At 44.9% G+C, this 17,296-nt stretch overlaps 2 protein-coding genes across 3 annotated transcripts in view; one reads left to right on the forward strand and one right to left on the reverse strand.

Moving 5' to 3' along the window:
- map3k21 (mitogen-activated protein kinase kinase kinase 21) overlaps positions 1 to 8,149 on the forward strand; it is a 24,756-nt gene extending 16,607 nt beyond the window's left edge. Inside the window, exons 6-10 of one of the 2 annotated variants that reach the window (XM_047334764.1) lie at positions 1,463 to 1,585; positions 3,328 to 3,478; positions 3,828 to 3,922; positions 4,463 to 5,290; positions 5,383 to 8,149. In XM_047334764.1, the coding sequence (XP_047190720.1) occupies positions 1,463 to 1,585; positions 3,328 to 3,478; positions 3,828 to 3,922; positions 4,463 to 5,290; positions 5,383 to 5,741 (1,556 nt within the window). In that variant the 3' untranslated portion in view covers positions 5,742 to 8,149. Of the gene's footprint in view, positions 1 to 1,462; positions 1,586 to 3,327; positions 3,479 to 3,827; positions 3,923 to 4,459; positions 5,291 to 5,382 lie in introns of both variants that reach the window. The other variant, XM_035606265.2, reaches the window with a different exon arrangement.
- Positions 7,558 to 14,656, reverse strand: il22ra2 (interleukin 22 receptor, alpha 2). Its single transcript, XM_035606266.2, has 6 exons — positions 14,498 to 14,656; positions 13,754 to 13,868; positions 13,005 to 13,186; positions 11,666 to 11,808; positions 10,328 to 10,485; positions 7,558 to 9,016 (listed from the first exon to the last, which is right to left on the reverse strand). Exons 1-5 carry the CDS (start codon positions 14,559 to 14,561, stop codon positions 10,336 to 10,338), a joined length of 654 nt encoding a protein of 217 aa, XP_035462159.1. The 5' UTR covers positions 14,562 to 14,656; the 3' UTR covers positions 7,558 to 9,016; positions 10,328 to 10,335.
- Between the last annotated feature and the right edge of the window lie 2,640 nt (positions 14,657 to 17,296).

Below are 17,296 nucleotides of genomic sequence, written 5' to 3' on the forward strand. Positions count from 1 at the left end.
TGGGAAGAATTTATAAATGGAAGATGAAGGATGATAGGGTTAGGGTTTGTTCATAATCGATTAATCTGTTGATTATTTACTTGATTAATCCATTTCCTTTTTGGTTCATAAAATGGTGAAAAATATTGATCGTGTTTCCCAAAACCCCAAGATGATGTTTTGTTTTGTCCACACACCAAATATATGTAGTTTATTGTCATAGAGGAGCAAAGAAGCCAGAAAAATATTCACAGTGAAGAAGCTGAAATCAGAGAATATTTACTTTTTTTTTCTTAATAAGAAATACTTGAAGTCAAAACAGTTGGCGATTACTTTATCAATTTATTACTAATTGATTATAAATTAACTGTTGCAGCTCTAGATTGAATAAACTTTTGTTATTGTCATGCGTACAACACAGTCATATCCAGAGTGTGGTGTAAACTGCTGTGTTTTCAATATGACAAACACTTTAAAAGAACCCCAGTCTGTATAATTTTCACAATCAGATTCTCACATTTATATATCCAACAAGATAAATAAATGACTGACAAAATATTTTGAATTCCTCCAGGATTCGTGTTAGTATTGATAGTATTCAATTCATAATTAATTAATGCACCTTGCCTTCTTTTGTTACACTTCTGACATTGTAACAGAGTTCCTACGCAGTATGGAAAAGTATGGGATTTGATTTGAGTAATTTCCAGGTCTGGATAACTATGGAAAAAAGAAAAGAGTATGGAAAAATATTTGTGTTTCCAGACAGTATCTAAAATCTTTGGATTCACGTCTGTTTACACTTTAAACGATCCATCTCAATCTCTCCAGTCTAGTGAATCATTTTCCCACGGTCAGTGATAAACGTCGCCATAGCGACACACTCTCTGCACCTGCCACTGTTACTACTGTATCTACAGAACCGTAGTTCACATAGGATAAGTAGTTCCTATCAACCGGGCATTATTTAGATTATCCTGGTGATAGTTCGTTACTTTGTACTGTTGTGTCCTCTGTTGATGATAAAATACACATTTACCCACAACTACTGACTTTAAATATCAATATTTTAATATTAGAATCAGTCCTAGAACAGGTAACGTCAGAAATGGGGTATCAATATTTCAATATCAATCTGCACATCACAATCAACTTTCAGGAGAAACTGTGACGTTCTGTGTATGAAGTACAACATAGTAGCAGACACAGACTGTTGGATTTTAAAATTATTTATTTGCCGTACATAATAATATTTACTTATATAATGATTTATATCAAATTACATATTCATTTATTTTTCATTCATTTTTCCTTCTTTTATATAATAATATTAATTAAATAAACATCAAGCTATTTGTACTCGGATGTCAAATGTGGCCCTAAAAATCTACAGAGGAGTCTGGAGAAAAAGTCTGTAATTTTGAAATATGAAAATTTGTGGGAACCCTGTTGTAATAGTGACGGTCCATGTCGCATGTTGCAGACTTCCAGCACAAGATCACGGTGCAGGCGTCACCCTCAATGGACAAGAGGCGGAGCCTTCACAGCACCAGCTCTTCCCCCCCCAGCAGTCCCACGCTCATCCCTCGCCTACGAGCCATTCAGCGTGAGTTCTTCCATATCTAAGATTTTTAACTACGCTTGTCTCCTCCAACTCTGCGTCAGTATTCTTGGTCCTGGCCTGTGTTGAGAAATAAAATGACACTGAAGAAATCACAGAGAATCAAACAGCGTCAGTCACAACGACGAGAGCCGCGTGGACAAAAGCCGCAGCGAGCCGCGAGCGAGTCAGCCCATTGTTTGAACAGTTTGATAATGTTGTTAGTCACGCACCAACGCCCCTGCAATAACTGCAACAAATTCCTCCCGGGCATTTGTGGTAGGCTGTGACATTCAGACAGAGGTCACAGGTCGTTCGGACTCACTGTGTTCGCTACTTTTAGCCATAATGCAGATGATAGATATCAAAATTCTGCAAAAGAAATTCACAGTGGAGTTTGTATGAAGGAGAGGTTCAGGTCTCAATGTTAGTCTACTTACTGAAATTCTCTATGAAACAAACACAATACACACGTGCACATTCATGCTCTATATATATATATATATATATATTTATGTTCCTGTGTATTGCTTGCACACCATATTCATTTTCTTTATGAAACCACAGACCTGTGTCTGTACATATACGGCTCAACACAGGGTTTTATTCCGAGCTGCCGTCGAAGAAGACTCAGAACGTCCATTTTAAGAGCTGTACTTCAACAGGAGGATGCTCGTCTTTCTGTCAGAGGTAACGCGTATGTTTGCTCCCTCAGTGACGTCCCGTGTGCGGAGGGACAGTTTGTATGTTTACCAGCAGGATGTTGATCTGACCAGCGAGCTCACAGTCCTCTCTGGGCTCAGGAGCAAAGGCAAGCGGCTGCCACCCACGTGCAGCGTTGGGCGTGGCCTCAGAGTGTGGTGTCTGGCTAACAGCCTCCTGTCAGCGGGGATCAGTGGTTTATGCCACAGACTTGGGCAGACTAATATTATTTGGCGTGAATTAAATAATGTGGTGCTTTCAAAACCATACTGGTAATTCTGGTCATGTTCCTACTTGTGCCAGTGCTGGTCCTAGTTTGTTGTCCTGACATGTTTGGTGGATCCGTCCGGCTCCCCCCTTCACTGTAACTAACCCACACGTGTCGGAAGCTTTTATAACGACTGCTGCTTCTTGCTTTAACATGTGCAAACATTAACATTGGTAATATTTCTAGTATGAAAAGGTAAAGGCGGCCTTGTTCAGACCTGGCATTAACATCGGTCTCAGGTGATCGGATCCCAAGCTGTGGTCTGAAGGAACACCTACTCCCCTGCTGTCGTCTGGCCCCTTGACCTATCTGCAGCCGCCACCCCAATATCAACATCGACCGCCACATTTCTTTTTCTTTTTTCTTTTTACTATACCTCTCTGCCCCCCTAACACACACATTTTGTTCTTGCAAACATGTTCATGTGGTGAGATCCGATCCCAATTGGTACACTTGAGACAGATGTGGACATGGAGAACTGTCCTCTCATGATCCGATCACACAGGCTGGTAAATCCAGGTTTGAACAGGACAAAAGTCACTGTAAATATGCCTGAATAAAAGTGGTTATTAAAATGATTAAAGCTTATATCCATCCAGTGAAGAATGGCTTTCAAACCCCTCACCAAGTAATGTGGTTATTAAGACTTATTAACGACATAAAAACCCCACATCCTTCCACTCTACAAAGATTCCTACTGAGACTTTACATATTTTACAGCCAGGTTGCAGCAGTTGTCTGAGTCTGTGGTAACACTCCTGGTCTCTTTTGTTGACAGTCACTCAAGATGAGAGTAACCGTACGTGGGGCCGCAGCGCCCTCTTCAGGCCGGAGGAGTTCGATGATGTGAAAAAGGGAATCAAGAAGAAAGGAAGAACCTGGGGCCCCAGCTCAATACAGAGCAAAGAAAGGCCTGCTGCTGCCGAGAGGTAGAACACACACACACACACACACACACACACACACACACACACACACACACACACACACAACCACACCAGACGATGTTGCTGCTAAAATCCAGAAAAACCCATCTGACCTCACAACGAAACACACGCGCCCTAACACGAACACTTAACCCTCAGTCTTTCCCTTGATAAGGTTCTTTGAGGTAGTGAGGACCGTCCAGGACGTCCTGACTCCAGGGGTCCCCGCAAAGAAGCAATACAAGCTCCCACACACACACACACACACACACACACACACACACACACACACACACACAAACGAGTTCATGTTTCCGTCTGTGTATCCTCTGCTCCTGCTCGTTGTTTCCAGAGTGCGTCCTCTGTCAGACGGCAGCAACCCCTGGTCCACCAGCCTGGTGAAGGCCCAGAAGTCTGTCCCTCTCGCCGCCCTGTTCGCTGAACAAGGTGAGCTTGTGTTGATTTGATATTCAAACTCTCTCCAAACTGTTTTGTTCAATAGGTTTTCGACACCTCGGTTATTTTTGTTTTTCGAGGGGCAGTAAGCGATTCTGAAGCAATAACGTTTTGTAAAATCAGCGAATGTTTCCTCACGGTCCGCCGGCTGTCGGTTCTGTGCGCAGCCCAGGCTCTGTAAATGGAAAACAAAACGAATGGCTCGGGTCGCACCAACAACACTGTGTGTGCAGTTTGTAAACATCACTCGTCCATACGTTTATCGCTGCAGCTCAGGTTTTGGCCTAGTGTCAGTCTCCCATACCCGAGCAGCATAATCACAACAACAACAAAGAGAGAAACAAGTTTCCTCCAGAATCTCTTACTGCCTCTTTAACATGGGGTTGAATGCCCTTTCGTAACCCTTTCAGGTCCGTCACACAAACACAATGAAGCTGTCTGTTGTCGAGCGGCAGCTACACGTGTAAAACAAGTGATGCTTTTGTCGGAAAGGAATAAGTCAAGTAATTTCCTCCTCTGTGTTTTCAGCAGGGGCCGGTAAAGACGAGGCTTTCACCCAGGACTGTCCCGACAGCAGCTCCAAACCAAAGCAGCTCAAGTTCCCCAACCAGGTGTACATCGATCTACCTCTGTGGAGGGACGAGCAGCAGCCTCAGAGCCCCGGCGGGCACTGTGGGCCTGGAGACTCTGGGGTCGGGGTGGCAGGTCAGGGCGGTCCACCAGAGACACCAGACGACCCCTACACTACCACGTCCACCTCGTCCACTTCCACCACCCCACAGCTCACCCCCACCAACAGCCTGAAGCGGACGTCAGCCCGCCGCAAGACGGACTCTGTGCTGTACGGCTGCGGCTCACTGCTGGCGTCAGTTGTGCTCGGCTACGACATTAGAGAAGCTCTCAAAAACTCCGCCCCCGGGGACGAGTGCGAGCCCCAGCGTGAAGAGAAGGAGAAGAAGAAGAAGGAGGGCCTGTTTCAGCGCGCCACGCGGTTCCGACGCAGCACCTCGCCGCCAAACGGGCGCTCCCGCAAAGACGAGGCCTCGTCGAACCCCACCCCCACCCAACCTGTTAATCTCCTCTCCATGTCGGCAATTATGGAATGCAACTCCACCAAGTGTCTCCTGCAGCCTGAGGTGGACGTGTCAGAGTCGAGAGACGGAAAAGTTGAGCTTGTGGCTGTGAGTGAACACACAGAGCCAGCCAGACCTGGCCCAGCGGCATCCACAGAGGGCCAGAACAACAGGACTCCGGCCAAAACACAGACACCAGTGCAACCCCAAAGCCAGCCACCAGAGCAGAGCAACCACAACACAGGGACACGACTGCGCAGGAAGAAATACAACAGCAACCACAACAGTGAGTAGGACACATCCATGGGCTGGTGGGTGATCATGTGAATAGGGTTTAAAAAATATTTTAACCTAATAACTCCCTCTGTCTGCTTCCAGCCAATGGCGCACCCAGTCTGCCTCCTCCGGCCACACAGAGGAAGCAGGACAAAGGGAAGGAGGGAGCAGCAGAGAAGGAGGCGTTCTCCAGACCACGGCCCGTGTCGTTCCGGGCCAAACCCCACGCCTGGGCCCTGCTGCGAGGACGCAACAAGAGCTACTCCCTGGGCCACTTCTCCGGAGAGAAGGCGGCACAAAACCTGAACATGGTGCTGTCGTCGGATGTGGGGGTGGGCTGCTCCCTGCTGGACATGGACACAGAGGGCCAGAAACGAGACTGCACCGTGCCGCTCTGCCGCATTCAGAGCTCCCCGGCACGGGCGTCTGTGTTCGAGCTGGAGAAAGAGTTCCTCTCGTAGGCGATCTGCCGTGGTCACAGTTAAACCTACACAAACTAGAGCTTTCCAGAACATGCAGAACATTTGGCCTAGAACTCCTGGAGGGTTTAGAACCAGGCTGCCAACACAAAGTTCTATAACATAGAACCCAGCTTTGTCTTAGTTCTAGAACATAGTGATGTCGGTGCTCTAGAACATAACCAAGTCTGAGACTTCTGGAGGACGTCTGTGTCACAGGAGTTCTAGACTATGCACCTTTATCTCAGTCTGAGGAAGGACACACACACTCTGCATCACACACACAGGCACACGCACACACACACACACACAGTCCCGACACCACAGCGGATCGTTCCCGAGCCGGATCAGCAGCTCCTCCTCTGATCCGTCGGCTCTCGCCGTGAGTCGCTCTTCCTCGCTCCTCCTCCGTCTTCCTTCCCCGTCTCGTTCTGTCGGTGCAGCTAAACGTTGACCGCCGCTGCAGCTTTTCGCAACACAGTACCCTCACCTTTTTATTTATATATATATTTTTATAGGTAATTTAATATGAAAAGACTTGACCTTACCTTAGCAACCAGCAGGACATACATTCCATGTCAGTTTCAAAGTTGTGTGATCAAGCTTGTAGATTTTTTTTTTTTTTGGGGACTTGAGAATCACGCATTTATGTGCCCTTAAAATGTCGAACAAAAAACAATGAATTATGCCTTGTTTGTAAATATTTCTTTTTATCCGTTCTCAGCCTGATGCTGACACTTGCTTTGTACTGCACACGTGCTGCTGTACGACAGTCTGACAGTTTAGCCACAGGTCACATGCTCCTCCCCCTTCAACGCCCTGAAGGTTTTGTTTCGAGATGCAGTTAAAAGAAACTCCTCCAAAAGAGATTAGGATTTTTTTTTTTTTTCCCAAAAGTTGGATATGATTTCAAAAGGACTGTTGTGCTCATGTGTTGCTTATATTGATTTGAGTATTTATAGAAAGGTTCTCTTTTATAATATTCCATATACCCAGCACACTGTGTCACAGGGCTGGAGTAGTGGTCACACAGTGGACAGTACCTGTACTGTGAGCCCCACTGACCCTGCGCCTTAGGTGCCGCCACTATGTCCAATTCTTGTCCTCATCTTTATGATCATGTGAACATTATTCATGCTTTTCTTTAAACCACAACAATACATTGACTTGATTACTCAGCATATACGATTTAAGCCCCACCGCTGTTATAAATGTAACACGCCTTAATCGCACAGTTTCATTGGTTTGACATTTGGCTGAGTCAGGTCTTTGATTTTCTTTCATTTCTTTTTGTACCCATTTTATGTAACATTAAGTTGAACGGTTTCCCTTTGTCAGAAACATTTCTTACATTGGAGAATCTGATTTTCTCAAGCTCAGGAAAGTCAGGAGTCTTTCCTGAAGACATTATGCTGTAGACATTCTGTCTCTACAGATTTTATACTGAACCCAGTACCATGGTCACTGCCGGGCTCCCTTTTTAAAAATTGAAGAAATGATCGCAACACCCATCCTTTTAATGGGTGATGATTATAAACTCCCCCTCCCCCATCTTTTTATCGCCGTCTTCCTCGTCTGTTTTTCAGATTTCATTAGAAAGTGTGTTCCACTTTTGAAGGACAAAACAAGGTCTCCTTTACATGAAGATATGAATTCCTAAGTGGTGTAAATATAATTGTGATTCCTGATGTGTATATCACTGTGGCATCTTATGATGATGTAGAATGTGAAGTATCCTGTGTTCTGTGCTTTCAGACCAGGTCCAACACTGTAAAGGCCTTACGAATCATCAGCAGTTTACATTTTACGAGTCAAGAAATCTGGGTTTGCCCATTTATTTTTTAAAGAATGAAGTGTATCTGTAGAAACCACGATGCACTGGTACTGTACATTCCCCTTGAAATATTGTGAATCACTTTGAAGCTGAAGTCTGCAGTTTGGACAGTGTTTTGATCTGTTACAGTTAAAGTCGACTCGACGAACCCGAATGAACTTCCCTCTGCGTTTTTGACAAACTGCGGCAACAACATTTGTGAAACCGGTCATGAAGAAGCTGCGTTCAGGCTTCTGGCTACGGGACCAAATTCAGCTGCACCAGCACTAAGGACCAAAACCACTGAATGAACTAGCTGCTAGTGAGGAGTTCTTACAAAGAATAGAACTTCTCAAACGACCTCAGAGGTGCAGTACAGGGGTTTTTGCTGAGAGACCGTCTGATCAAATCCACAAGACTTCCTGTTCAATGCAACACTTCCTGTAGATCGCTGAACACTGCTGCGACGCCGAGTGTGTCGGACGCAGCTTTCGGTGATCAACTTTTGTTATCATTACAGTATTGGCTGTTTCATGCCTGATTGATCAAGAGTATCAAGTTTGTCAACATTTTGAATAAAGTTTAAATCAATGTGTGACCAGTGGCTTTTTATTGGTCGCGTGGCACGCGCTTCTCACAGCGTGGACTCACTTCTTCACAGTCGTGCTCCGCTCACGGTTTTTCACTATTGCTGACAGCTCAGATCCTCAGATACAAACCTGCCGAGTGCGGCTATAGCTACGGCAGGGGAAACTAAATGTGGATAACTCATGCAAACTACATTGGATCGTGCGTTTGTGTCAGAAAACAACTGTAACAAATGAAACTTGTCATGTATGTCACCGTGCACAATATAGACAACAGATAAATGGCACTCAGCCGAGCATATTCCCTTTTAGTTCAATAACCGTTGAAGGAGATGAGCGTCTCATTGACGTCGTTTGTCTGTTTGCAGGATTATGCAAAAAACAAAACCTCCTTGGTAGAAGTATCAAGCATTTATCAGGGTAATCCTTGTCATGTAGTGTCAGGAGACGATCTCTTATCCATTCAAGATTGTTACGTTAAACATGCAGATATTGTGCACAGAATTAATAACAACAAACTGGGCTGTAGTGTCCCCATCATCTCTGAGTTCATCCCCCAATATGAGACTGTGGTGTTAGGAATTTATAGAAAAAAAGAAAAGAAATATAAAGGCCATAATAATACGAATGATAATAATAATAAAACAATATAAAATGGGAAAGCTGAACTAGATATTATTTGCTGTTTGACTCGAGGTCCACTCACTGGTCAGGTAAAAGAAGCCGCTGGTTCAAACCACATGTCAGATCGTTAATGCTGGGACTAATAAAGTGCACCATGTTCATTTGCATGGACGTTTATGGCTGCAGCTGTTGAGGTAGCGATGGATCATTGAACCCTAATGGATGACGAGTCGTCTGGCGTTGGTGGCGTCCGTCTGCGGGGACGAGGGAGAGAGAGGAGAGGAGAGGATTAATGGAGTGGAAGGAAAGTAATAACTGTCACATTAGTCTACACATTTGTGCGCGCGGGTCTAAAAATAGTGAGGAGGGTGGGGTGAGCACCGCAGGTAATTATAGTCATTGTGGAGAAACTCTCCTGCAGGAGTTTCATTCTCCCTCCCTCTCTCTCTGTCTGTCTGTCCCGCCGCCTCAGGCCACTGTCCTACGACAGCTGATACTTCACTTCTCCTTCGGTGATCTTTTGTCGCACCGGGGAGGTCGCCTTTCACTCTCTAGCGATACTGTCCAACTCGTGTGAGACACCGTCACACAAAACCCTCACCTGTCACATTTTCTCAAAGATGCACCAGGATTAAAAAAAATATATATATATAATTCATGTATATACATAGGAGCTTCAGGAGACACCTTACTTGAAGGGATGAGATCACATCACTCTGCTTTGCACTGGCTCGCAGCATGTTTTTGAATTTGTTTCTGAGATGATACGGATGACTGCCTGTCGAGGCTCTCCACGGCCTCCCTCGCTCTGACTCATATATCTGACCTTTGAGGAAACTACTCAGCAGCTCGTCCCTTGGCCTGCTCACGCAGACGCCTGCTACGGTGTCTGTCCCCGAGACGAGGCCCTGAGGCTCCGGAGCGCTCAGCCTGAGGATACCGCGACAGCTGACCCAGTGAGGTCCCTTCTTCAGTCACTCCACGTAAATCGGAGAGACTTTCCTGATTTCACTGAATTCAAATTTTCTTTGAACAGTCTTTTTATATTGTCGTTTCTCGTTCTGATGACGTTGTGGCTTTTGGGTTCTAATTGCTGCCTGATGAAGCACTTTGTGATCTGGAATTTGAAAGGTGCTTCACAAATAGAGGCTATTATTGCTTCCGCCAAGGAGGTTATGTTTTCTCCCCCGCCCATCAGTTTGTTTGTTTGTCATCAGGATTACTGCGCAACACTGCTGATCGTATTTCCACGAGACTTGGTGGAAGGATGGGACACGGTGCTACGCTAGAACTCGTAGAACTTTGGCACAGATCTGGACAACGGGGCAGATTAACAATGCGAGATTGTAATTTTCGCAGATTTCCCAGGGAATAAATCATGAACCTTGATGCAAAAAAAGAGGCCTGTTCAATGATGTCTACAGTATTAGTCTGAGCAATTTGGAATGATTCCAAATCAGGATCTAGATCTAGTGGAGGGTACTGGTGGGCCTTGGTCTGCGCTGCATTCTAGTTCTTATAATATATTGTAATGTCAGTGGTGGCGATGTCGTGTGTGTTCGTACCCCTGTATTCAGAGCGCGGTGACACATCTCGGGGAGCTACGGTCGCTGCTCTTGGCCTGGGAGGGGATCATGGTCTGGGCCTGGAGGCAGTACTTTCCCTCGTGGTTCAGCTCCTTCAGAGTCAGTTTGTTGGAGCAGCAGTCCATCTCATACACCTCCTGCAGAGCAGAGGAGACAGGAGACACACATCCTCAGTCACACACACACACACACACACGTTTTGTGTTGGACGAAGATGCACAGTCGATACTTTGAAAGTGTCTTTTTCGGGACATATCCTGCAGTGCGGATTCCCCTGAAGAAATGAAAAGTATGTGTAAATAAAAAGTTAGTTTTCTGGTCTTGTTTCAGTTGTTCTCCCTCTCCCGCTTCCATCCCTCGTCTCCTTGTTCCTCTTCCCCTCTACTCCTCAGTACTATTTGTTGTAGTTCAAGAGAATTAAGTGATTTGATACAAACTATAAGAAAGTTATGAATGTTGTTGAATTTATGTTGATTTACTATTCATCTTATATCTCAAACTTACTGATTCACTGTTTACTTGCCAGGTTGACAAAGTTGGGCTGATCTGCTGTCCGGTGACTACACCAGCCTTCCAGTTACACTGGCAAACTTATATGGAATTCATAAATTGTAAATTCACCAACTGAAACTGTTGGGGGAAGATTAGCAGATTAAAGATTCACAGATTATTGCAGGTGTTATGCGCCATATATTCAATACGTGCAGGAACACGTGCAGTGGAATACACGGTGGCATATTCCTCAGGTCAGTGAGCATTTAGGAAAAATTATCAGATAAAAAATCCACTTGATCCCGGAAATGTGTTTACTGGAGGGGCCGGCTCCAAATACTAAACATATGCAAGTATGCACTTTCTGTTATTATGGGAGTAACAACTGTCTGTCGTGTGGTTTGACACTGGATGGCTGCAATGACTCCAGACCTGAACTATGGTTAATGCTCAGCAGAATCGATGCTGATCAGGATCTTGTTCATTTATTTAAAAAAAAAAATCATATAAAAACATGCCTGTATCCAGAATGTACCACGCCTTTGAGATACTGATGAAAAGCTACGTTCCAAAATCAAATATCAAATTAGATTAACAGTAAGAATAATGATTTGAATTCAAAGATTAATGTAAATATATCAAATGTGAACATGTATATTGGCCCATTGTGTAGTTATGTAAAAACATGAAATGTTAAATATATATATATATATATACATATAATTTTTTTCTTTACTCTCTTTTGTCTTTCTCTCATTTGTCTTTCTCTCTGTGTGTGTGTGTGTGTGTGTGTGTGTGTGTGTGTGTGTGTGTGCGTATGCGTACCTCCTCTCCACTAGTGTGTATGAGGTAGATCTTGAAGAACAGACCGCTGTGCATCTTTCGGACCAGCAGTCGGGGGGTCTTCACACGGACCACGATCCCCCGCTCGGTGACGTTCAGCCTCAGTACTGGGGAGCTGATTTTGGCTGAAGATGGAAGGATCTTGTTTTTACTTTTTCAGAATCAGAATCAGCTTTATATGCCAAGCATGGGTGAACAAGGTATGTGACTCTGGTGTCCTGTGCTCTCATAGTGTACTTACACAGAAATTAAACACAAACTTAAAGTCACAGTGGATTGACTAAGTACAAGGTGCATTTGTATTTAACTTGAAGTAGGGAAGTTGAGATTTGTTATGTAGAGCAGAGGTTTTTTTAAAAAAACGTGAACAGTGTTCTGTAAGAGGGATGGGGAGGAGGAGGAGAAGGAGGAAGAGGGAAGAGGAGGAGGTGGAGGAGGTGGAGGAGGGGGAGGGGGACGAGGGGGAGGAGAAAGAGGAAGAGGAGGAGGGGTAGGAGGAGGAGGAGGAGGAGAAGTAGGAAGTGGAGGAGGAGGAGGGGGAAGAAGTAAGAGGAAGAGTGGTAGGAGGAGGAGGAGGAGGAGGAGAAGTAGGAAGTGGAGGAGGAGGAAGAGGGGGAGGAGGAGGAAGAGGGAAGGGGAAGAGGAGGATGGGGAGGAAGGTGGGAGGTGGAGGAGGGGGAGGAGGAAGAGGAAGAGGAGGGGGAGGAGGAGAAGGAGGAAGAAGGAAGAGGAAGAGTGGTAGGAGGAGGACGAGGAGGAGGAGAAGTAGGAATTGGAGGAGGAGGAGGGTGAGAAGGAGGAAGAGGAGGACAAGGGGGGAGAGGAGGAGGAGGTGCAAAAGGAAGAGGAGGAAGAAGGAAGAGGAGGAGGAGGAGAGGGAAGAAGAGGAGGAAGAGGAAGGGGAGGTGGAGGAGGGGGAAGAAGAGGAGGAGGAGGAAGGGGAGGTGGAGGAGGGGGAGGAGGAAGAGGAGGAGGATGGGGAGGAAGGGGGAGGTGGAGGAGGGGGAGGAGGAAGAGGAAAAGGAGGAGGAGGAGGAGGAGAAGTAGGGAGTGGAGGAGGATGAAGAGGGAAGAGGACGAGGAGGAGGGGGAAGAAGAGGAGGAGGAGGAGGAAGGGGGAGGTGGAGGAGGGGGAAGAGGAAGAGGAGGAGGAAGAGGAGGAGGAGGGGGAAGGGAAAGAGGAGGATGGGGAGGTGGAGGAGAAGGAGGAAGAGGGAAGAGGACGAGGGGGAGGGGGAGGAGGAGGTGGAGGAGGAGGATGGAGGGAAGAGGGAAGAGGAGGAGGGAGAAAAGGAGGAGGAGGAACTGTGTAAACACTCACTGTCCCAGCGGGGGCTGAATCTGGGAGAGAGGGCCCAGGCTGATTTGCATGAGGGCAGAGAGGAAGCATGCACCCTGGCGTAGTACCACTCTCTGGGGTCAGAGGTCACGCCACTGAGGTCACACTGACGCTTCTGGATCCCTTGACAGCCGTCCACATCCAGCCACTGAGGCTCCCCGTAACTGTGAACCGAGGGTTGGATACAAACACAGGGGGACGGGGGGGGGGGGGGGGGGGGGGGGGGGGGGGGTCAAAGGTCATACACAGCATTAGCTGAGCACCAGCGGCTCAGACCGAAGGGAGGTTTGTCAGCAAAACCTCCGGCGAGACCCGTCCCCAGAGACTTCATCTTCCCACAGAAGATCATTGTTTGCTACTTAATTAATGTTCCAATTATTCTATGTATCACTTCTACATCGATTCATCAACAGCTATTTTTTAGTTCAATCTCAGTGCAAAAAAGGAATGTGTTCATCCCTTTACTGTAACTTGGGCTCATTTTTCTATGACATAGATTAATAATGTTTGTTTAAAGAAAATCGTTTTTAGTGATTCATTGACAGACGTCATGACTTGGCGTTTGTTTAATATATTCTTCTGTAAACGAGAAAGAATTGTAATCAACTAAAATCTTAAATGAATAGCACCAAATAATTCATGAACCGGCAGCAAAGAAAGAAAGAAATGGTGGGAGTTACTTGATCTATTTGTGTGTGTCTGTGTGTGTGTGTGTGTGTGTGACGTCTCACATCTTCCACTGGATGTTGTACCGCAGTGAGGTCTTGTTGGTGGGCGGAGTCCAGTGCAGAACGTTCTTATAGTCCACAGAGTGGAATCCCACCTGGGCAGGTGGAGCGAGCATCACTGGAAATGAGGAAGTCATTCATTATGTTCTGTTGCCGTTTATGGGTAGATGCCATAGCATCAATCGAATTCATGAAAAAATTAGTCATAGTGTTCATCAGCAGAGAAAAGGGTGAGAGCGAAAAAGTGCTTTACAGTCACCACACAGACAAAAGGTCACACAGCCACACAGATCTCACACGGGGCAGCATAACAACAGTATACATAGTAATGGTCATTACGGCTAATCTGGATTATTTTGCATCCATGCCAAAAAGCCTCAAATAAAACCACATTACAAAATACAAGTACAGTTTATATTTGTGTATCCTATTGTGAGTATTTTTCATCTTTCATCTGTCCGGTCAGAACGAGGACATTTCGTTCTCGTCACTGTGAACAGCTGTTCCTGAAAAAACACAGTGTGCAGATGAGCTGCTGTCAGTCTCAGGGCACGTTACCCACTCGCACCCCTGACCTCAAGTCGTTCTCCAAACAGCAAGATGGGAACATTCCCACTCTTTAGATTAACATGAAGAAATCTGTTTCCCGTTCTCTTGTTGACTGACGTTCTCACCTAAGTCCTGAGATAACTTCTTATTATCATCTGATTTAAGACCTAGGGCGATACGAACTGAATCAGAGGTTACCTTGTGCTGAGGCCCAGACCTCCAGATTACCCAGCAGCACGGCTCCAAGCAGCAGATAGGTCATGATGCTGTTGTCGGACAGTAGTGGGGTCAGCACACACTCACAGACACACACACGCCGAGCCACACTGGACTGATGCTGCCACCGGCCCCGCTGCCTTTAACAGGCCCTCGACTTCCCCCTTTTTTTTTTAATGACATTTCTTACACAACGACACTGAGGCGATGTTACGTAGATTGATGTTGTCTTTCTATTTTTTCCTTTACAGAAGTAAACTGCATTATACCCATGACAGGTTCATTACACAACACAGACAGATCACTTTACAAATGTTCCAGATTTTCTGACCAACGGTATTATATGTCTACGTTCAGTGTCAGACTCTGTATGACATCTGATGATGCATTCACTGACTCAAGAGCAACAGTAAAGACAGTATTTTCTGTCATTTCAATTTTTTTTTTTTACAAATCTTGGAGCTGTACCGAGTCAGATAGAGATAGAAAATAATTTCATTTATGTCACGCTGTACCATATATATATATATATATATATATATATATATATATATATATATATATATATATATATATATAAACAGACAGATCAAAATGAAGAGTGAAAAATGTATTGATCAACATGTCAAATACATATTTTATGTTCATGAAACAAAAGATTCATTTAATTTCATTGTAATTTATTTTGTTCATTTCAGTGTGAAACTATTTTACAAAACAAAACACTTACGTGTTCTGTACTTATGAGAAGAAAAATCGCATATTGCCTGCCCCTTTCATATGAATAACATAAATAAAATACATTGCACATCGACTGCATTTTCCCTTTTCATTCATGTTACTAATGAGTTTGTGTTGTGTAACGGGAAAAAGACAGTTCAAGTCCCCATTTTTATATAACTTTCATTCTAATTTGTATTTGATTTTTAAAAACAATATCAATAATTATGATGATAATAATAACCATACATATTGATCTGCCCTTTTCCCGTCTCAACTGAACTTCATTGTTGTAGCAGGAAAGGTTGCGGTGTGACCAACACTGACGATGGCCCGGTTCTGTTCAGACCTCGAAGGTCTGACATGGAATCCAGTGACGCTCGCTGGCCGGACCCATTGAATGATTTCTCCTGCTGTGACATGACAACATGTCCTCACTCCTAATGTTCTCTGACAGTTACTGTCCTGCCCTTGCTTTGGGTAGACACAAGCATTTGCTAGAGGAATGAGTGACACCGATCTATTTCCTGGAAACCTCAACTGTTTACAGGAAATGTGTCACACAATGCTTCCACTTCAGTCAAATTCTTCCCTCCACCAAGGAAGGCGTGTCTTTGCCCTGTCCATTAGTTTGTCGGTGGTTGATTTGTTTGATCACAGGGTTACGCAAAAAAAAATACTGATCAGATTTCCAGGAAACTTGGTGGAAGGGTGGGACATGGGGGAAAAAAAACAGACAAAGGGGCTGATTCTTTCCCACTTCTTTTTTTCTTTTTTACATTTTCACAGATTTTCCAGGGAATATTAACAAATGGATCTTGATGAAATAAAGGCACATTTAGGAAACCGATATACGTGACTGTGTGTGCAATTTCTGCCATGGAGGTTAGGATTTCATGATCTGCAATGTTTTGTTGGCTTGGCTGCAAGGTTGAATTTAAGGGGACTATTGGGCCGTGGCGGAGTTTATTTCTGTTCCTGTTTATCGTGTTGATTCAGTGCAAGGTTGCAACTCTCATATTGCTCATTGTGGGAACCGTCGGGAATCTCTGTGATATTGTGAGGTCTCGACCTCACTATGTAAAGTGCCTTGATGTAATGTATGTTCTGATTCATGTAGGTTCAAGTGTTCACGTCGTTCGCTATAAAATCAGAGTGATTGACAGCTGAGATGGACTGGTCGAGCGCATTTTCAGCAAGGTAAATGTTTGAAATAAAAATGTGATGTGGCCAAATGGTTGAAACGGCTTCATGTCAGGTATAAATGCATTGGATAATTAGTTTTAGTTAGTTTAGTTTAGATAACAGCGAACACAAATAGATGTTGGAGGTTACACTAGTTTACGTGGATACATTTAGAGGTAAATGGATGAAATGGTGGTTGAACTCTTTAGCTAAAAGTAATGAATAAAAGCAAAGTGAATGGATAAAGGAGAAAATGCTAAAATTAATGAATCCACTTAAGCATCCCGTTTTTTTGCAGCTCATGGCGGCAGGAGCACGACCAAGAGCCACAGAAGTTCAACTGTGTGGAACAAGTTCAAGTGTCGATCTTGAGTGGACCTGACGGGGCCCGGGGAGGAATACCAGGCTGACGACATTCGGTAACCACTGCTGCAGATTACCAGAAGTCCTGAGCTCTCTTGCCTGCAGGCCTCACAGCGGGTCTCAAATGGGGATGAACGGCTAATAGTGAAGTGTGTTATCGACCGTTACTGGAAGCAAACAATAAGGTCTCCCAACGCCCACACAGCAAAGAGGAAGGAAACATCGCTAACAGACATTTATGCAAACACGCACACAAAGGAGGTCTCCCCCCGTCGCTCACATTACTGGCTTCAGAGGAAGGAATGCAGATCGCTAAAATGTCACACGTGAGCTCTAAAATGTCATGTGTGAGCTCTAAAATGTCTGCTCATGACACTGAAATACCAACTTCCCTTCCTGTAGTGGCAGGTACTATAATCCGGTACAGTATTTTGGGCTGCAGGATGAAGTTCACCTGGTATACAAACAGCAGTTTGCAGACATTGTGTGGATGCAGGCTCAGGGATACACACA

Source organism: Scophthalmus maximus, chromosome 10 (genome assembly GCF_022379125.1).
Source record: "Scophthalmus maximus strain ysfricsl-2021 chromosome 10, ASM2237912v1, whole genome shotgun sequence".
Taxonomy (NCBI): domain Eukaryota; kingdom Metazoa; phylum Chordata; class Actinopteri; order Pleuronectiformes; family Scophthalmidae; genus Scophthalmus; species Scophthalmus maximus.

Coding starts and splice junctions, on each gene's coding strand:
- il22ra2 (XM_035606266.2), bottom strand. CDS start 14,561: ATGACCTATCTGCTGCTTGGAGCCGTGCTGCTGGGTAATCTGGAGGTC. Junction 13,869..14,497: donor GGTCTGGGCCTCAGCACAAG/GTAACCTCTGAT, acceptor CCTCATTTCCAG/TGATGCTCGCTCCACCTGCC. Junction 10,486..11,665: donor TACACACTAGTGGAGAGGAG/GTACGCATACGC, acceptor TCTGCTCTGCAG/GAGGTGTATGAGATGGACTG.